The sequence below is a fragment of the Pyxicephalus adspersus genome, chromosome 5, assembly GCF_032062135.1.
Source record: "Pyxicephalus adspersus chromosome 5, UCB_Pads_2.0, whole genome shotgun sequence".
In the NCBI taxonomy this organism is placed as follows: Eukaryota; Metazoa; Chordata; class Amphibia; order Anura; family Pyxicephalidae; genus Pyxicephalus; species Pyxicephalus adspersus.
In genome coordinates, this window is record NC_092862.1 from 100,147,348 (window position 1) to 100,153,347 (window position 6,000).

General features: G+C 38.8%; 1 protein-coding gene across 1 annotated transcript in view; it reads left to right on the forward strand.

Moving 5' to 3' along the window:
• CNTNAP2 (contactin associated protein 2) overlaps positions 1-2,798 on the forward strand; it is a 902,024-nt gene extending 899,226 nt beyond the window's left edge. The window contains exons 23-24 of the mRNA XM_072412254.1: positions 913-984; positions 1,756-2,798. Coding sequence (XP_072268355.1) covers positions 913-984; positions 1,756-1,955 — 272 coding nt within the window. The 3' untranslated portion in view covers positions 1,956-2,798. The remainder of the gene's footprint in view (positions 1-912; positions 985-1,755) is intronic.
• The last annotated feature ends 3,202 nt before the right edge of the window (positions 2,799-6,000 follow it).

Below are 6,000 nucleotides of genomic sequence, written 5' to 3' on the forward strand. Positions count from 1 at the left end.
TATCATTATACAAGTAAGCAAAGTGTTGTCTCTCTTGCATTCGTGCTCTATAAAGCACAACTGACGGCATGTTTTTTTTTATGTCCAAAGCATGAATGTGTTTAAGCATTTAGTTACTTAGATACAGAAGATGAATTGTCCCAGGAGTATCTAAATCATCCCTTAGGGTGATTTTGTCATCAGTATGCTGTTTAATACTCTGCATAAGTACACCTACTTCTCCGATAGGATGTATTCTTTAAAAACATTTTAGGATATTATCTCCGACCTTTCTTTGCTTTTCCATAGTTCATCCTCACTATTCCATCAGCAAATTTATGTGACGGTAAATTATGATTTTAGTTTATATTTTGTGATGATGCTTTAACAAAGGCAGTCTTATTCCTGCACAGAGATACACTAGAAAACACCAAACGTACCACAGCCACCTTATAGCAGGACTTGATCCTGGTACCGACTTCTTCACCTGGTCTTCTTCCAAGTTCAGGTCTTTGGTCTTGAATCAGCTAGACCTGAATTATGTAACTTCTGTGCAGGGGTTCATTTATTCCAGGTATCGGGGTATGCCAGGATGGTATACTGAGATGCACATGCGCATCTCAGTGTACATTCAGCAGAATATTGTAAACAAGCAGATAAGTTTGTCTTATTACAGAAAGAAAGAACAAATAGGAGTGAACTGCAAATTAGCTTTTAATTCTTGTGATTTCCAGGTACCAACCATAGCTACAGGGGCTAAAGTACTGATTCTTGCAAAGGGGGATCACACAAACCTAAAGTGATGCCTTATTATGTCATTTGATTCTCTGACCTCTTGACTAATGTTTATTACCAGGATGTATTATTCTAACAGATATTAGTCTGATTTTAAACACTTTATTAAATCTTTGTTTTCAATTCTATTTGAAACAGAGACCAACTTCCCGAACAATGAAGGGCAAGCTCTTAAAGATGGCGTGAACAGAAACTCTGCAATTATTGGAGGTAAATGATGGAAATTATAACTACTATGCCATATTAAAACAGCAATGACATCACTTTAGGCTCAGTAGTAATATCTTAAAGAGGAACTAAACTGAAAAGTGCCCCAAAAAAAACACTTACCTTCAAACCTGGAGGGCAGTCAGATCCATCCAGGGGTGTCTTGCATCGGGTCCCGCGCTGTCCCAGGATCTGTCCCGGAGCCGGCGCTTCGGGTGCCGTCATCTTCTCCTCTTCTTCCAGGTTCTACATCTTACATCACCCGACCCAGGCTTGAGATCAGGTGACGTAGGATGGAAAAAAACTTGCCAATCTCACTGCACATGCCTGAGATCGTCAAATTGTTCCCTTTGCGCGAAAAGGCTCCTTCTGCGCATGCCCGAGATGCTCAGGCTTGCGCAGAAGGATTACCCAAGAGTCTCCCAGGATGTGTGATGTAGGTACACCGGGAGACTTTGCGCTCCCATCCAATTAGGGAGCAGTGCTGCACCCTTTTTTTTTTAAATTTAGTTTCTGCCCTAGGCTATGACTGGACAGCCAAGCCATAGACTGATAGGCGCATCTCCCTGTCACTTTGCTGTTGTTTCCTAGCATTATGTGCTTTTGTAACACATGATCACTGCAGATTCTTGTGCTTCTCCTCCCTCTTCCAGAGTTCTACTGTATAGGGTACTACAAAAGGATGTTTGGTAAAGTTCAGAAACTTACTTGCATTTAAAATACATAAAAATTATGGCGATTTCGTTTTGAGTTAATTTGTTTAATTCCCTACAGGTATCATTGCTGTGGTGATCTTCACCATACTGTGCACCCTGGTGTTCCTGATACGCTACATGTTCCGTCACAAAGGGACCTACCATACCAATGAAGCTAAGGGAGCCGAATCTGCAGACAATGCTGATGCTGCAATCATAAACAATGACCCCAACTTTACCGAAACCATCGACGAGAGCAAAAAAGAATGGCTAATCTAACCGTGGTCACACTGGTGGCAAAGGAATGGGTTCCGGTGTGTTGGGAGGGACTAAGTCTTGCCAGTGCTCGGCTCCAGACTACTCCTCACAAGATCAGCACAGCCAGGGGGCCCCGGAAGGGCACAACACCACGCCGACAAATATTGGAAATTCATAAACTTTGATGAAAGCATTTACATATTTTTTTGGTTATGTTTACGTTTGGTTTTGCTCCTTCTCTATTCCCTTGTCCAAGACAAAATAATGAAATATCGGCTTTTAGCGTTTCAGCCTTGGTTTGGATCTGTCAGTTTTATCTGTATATTTTTTGTGTGTGTTTAGAATCAATCTAAATGCTAAACAAAGGAAAAGGGTCAGTTTTATAAAGTTTTATAAGCCCTTGAAATATTACCTTAAAATTGCCAACATATATTATATACACAACCTGTTATATATAAACCTGTGTAAGTGTTTATATATAATCTCACACACAAACCATGTAATTATCTGAAAATTCATCGACTTCCTTTGTCCTTTATATATCAGAAATATTTTCATTGCATGCATAGGCACTGCGGTAAATCAGAATGGTTTAGGTTGGAGCATTTCCATGCCAATAAAGAATGTATTTGCCATTTTTTAGAAGTTGTTGCTATATTCTAATATATTTAGGGATAGACAACCTGTGCCACTAGTGTACTGACCATAGTTGGAACTAGAGGTCAGCCATAAGTTGCCTAACCCTAAAAATGGGGACTATGCACTAAGGTATTCTTGGTGTAGTAAAATCAAAATGTTTGAATGGTACACATTGCAAAAGAAAAAACAATATTATGAAATATATTGCACCTTTTTCTGGTACAATGGCTCGTGCATCTTCTTTTTTTGTCTTTGTAAAAAAAAAAAAATCTTAAGGTATTTTCAAAAGTGATGTGGAGTGAATCGGTGTTGATTTTAAACAGCCACCGATGAGCAGAAGCTTCTATTTTTTAATTTACATGAATATAATTGGATAATTAAAGTGTAAGACAAAATTAAAAATAACATATTTGATGCCACTTGTTAGTAGTACTAACACAGCACTTATTATTTGTGTATCCCCTCTATAACATAGTTGATCCTTCCAATAAGTTTGTTATTGTTCAACTTTCTTTAAGGTGCAGCTAGGTCAGGTAATGTCCTTTCTCCAACAAAATAAACATACCTGCCTGATTGCAATTTTTTAAATTACACTTGCTTGTCCTCAATTTGTTGCAGGTACTGCTATCTTCACCTGGTTTTCTGCCAAGTGTTGGATCTTTGGTCATTCTAATTGGTGGGAATGACGAAGCTAACATGTTAACTCATTCTTGGCAGCCCCATGAGATGCCAGGATAAAAAAAAAATAGATAAGAACAGGCAGGTTTGTTTTAGTGCAGAGACATTGCCATTTTCTTCTGCAATAGAAATCGTGCCTGATTGCAGTTTTTAATTGTGAAACATAAGTTCCAATTTACCATTCCAAGCTGTTTAGCAAAATTAATAGTTAGTGGGCTGAGACAAACTATTTCCCACAGACATGTGTGCTTTTAATGGTTAGCTCTTATTTAGATAAAAGATTTATGTCAAAAGAAAAACAAAAATGTTGCTAATACTACTGAAAAAGAGTTTGCTGGACTTTGTTTCTTTACTTGAATTTATATGAAGTCTAAAGTAAGTAAATGGAAAAATGTAGCTAAATGGGGATGGTTTAAGCCTCCTTCATTGTTAAGCTTGTCTCATTCCCGTCTTTGGTCCCCTAGGCTACGTACAGGGGTGATATTGGACGAGAATCTGGCGTGTGTACATCGTTCATGGTCCATCGTTCCGACAACTGTCCCGGCAGATCCACAGACGTCGAATGATCATAATGAGAGTGAAGGAGAGACTGTGCAGCAGGGTGCCGCTCCGTCGTTCTTCTCGCCCCTCTCAATAGACCATAATGGCGCTGTGAGTACTGCGCTCGTTCATGCATCGTGCAGTCTTTTGTCATTGGAAAGGATCATGAAAGATCTTTTCCAATGGCAGTTATTGCACGTGTGTACTCAACCTTAGTAGCTCCAACAACACTGTTGCTTGGCTTGTCTAAACAATCTGCATAAAGGTAAGATCCTGACATTCACAACGGAGAACAAGATGATGCTATGTTCAGACTGATGGTGAGTGGTGATGGTGAGATTACTGTACGCTTATGTGGTTAAACAAGTAGCACTCATTCATTAAACAGGTGACCAGGGCTGCTTCACCAACAATTGTTGGCAAACTGCACCATGCTGTGAAATACACATGCATTTTAATTCCACCTCTGTCTGCAAACCTCAGTAAATACTAGTATAATGCTCAAAGTGAGTGAAGCAAACCTGGACAGGAGGCCAAGGGTCTTTGCGCCTAATTTACTGCTACCAAAACATATATTAGGTCGTAATCATTTAGACTGCTCTTTGACATTGCTTGACCTTTCCAGCTCTGTATCGAAGCTACGTTTATATGCATTTTAATCAGCTTTTACCCTTTTTAATTAAGCAGATGTTTAAAAGCCAAATCTAAAAATGATGGGTTATTGGAAGTGTTTAATAATGCTCTTAACACTTAAAAATGCACCCATTGATTGCAATGGAAATTTTTATAAGTGTTTATAGGCCTTTATAGACTTTAGAAGCATTTACAAGCAGTTAATACATTTTACATGCAGCAAGGAGCATTCTCTTTAACTTTCAAAAACATGCCTCCTACAATCCCCCTGGTGTGGTCTGGCCCTTGGTAATGAGTGGGAATTTCAAACATTGGAGTTTAAACGCTAGGGAAACAGTCCATGTAGACTTAGGGATTGTATAGTGGTTTTCCAAATCATTTTTTATTTATTATTCAGTCAGGACTAAAAAAACAGTTATAAAAATATTTTTTTTTAATTTGGTCATTTTAAAATATTGGTAAAGTTATTTTCTCTAACACAGCTAGCAGGAGGTGTTCTAGGCTTCTAGGTCTCATATTTTCCAGGCTATCCTTTTCTGCTTTGCTGAGATTTTTTTTTTAAAAAAAGCTGAAACGCTCAGGCTTTACACACAACTAAATAAGTCAGAAGGTTCTTTACCCTTGTTGCCCGTCGCTAAACATGCATGCTGAAGCTTAAATCAAAGAGAGGGAGCCTGGCATGTCAAACGACTTTGGTTGTGCCATTTTTCTACAAATCTCTTTACATCCAGCAGTGTGGAAGCAATGTGCAAGAGCATAACAAGAAATCAGTGGGCCTTTCAGCAAAGCATTGGATGCCCTCTACATGGACATTAGAGTATAGCTAAATTGAAATGAATATGACCATTAAGTAGTTTTAACCTGAGTAGGATGGCTTGTGCTTTAGGTTAGGTACTAGGCACACCATATTAAGTTAGGCACTAGCCAGGAAGGGGTTAAACTTAGACACCAGGAGGTATTTGAGCACTTAACTATCAATGTTTTAACAGTATATTGATTAAGATAAGAGATAAGTAAGACCAGACACCCTGCATGGGACATTACATGGTTGTAATGTAGAAGGGGAACCTATCATAGCAGATTAGGATTGCTCCTTCTAGTATGACAGTCACAGCCTGACTCAATGGCTGATGGCATTTCTGATTTTTCTCACGGTGGGCAGTAAAGATAACTTGCAAACAGAAAACACAGCAGGGCCTCTACTCCCAGACTCCAAACCAGGCCACCTCTTCCATGACTGCAGGGGTAAAAAATACACCCCTTGGCACCTGTATAATTGTTTGTCTCTAAAACATGGATTTTATATATACATCAAGGTGAAATATAAACTGTTTAGGAAGTAAATAGGGATTCAAAATTTCCAAGTATTAATCTCTTAAAATGTGTTATGCCTCCAAGGTCAGAATGGATGAAATGAAAAGAAAAGAAGAGATGCCTTCTACCCTAAAAACAAACAGCTTGATCTAATGTTATCACTAGAGAATATATGGAAGTGTATGGCCAAAATATAATACATCACTGTCTCTCTCTCACTGGCAAACTATCCAAGGTTTCATTTATCAGCTGAAGATCGAAC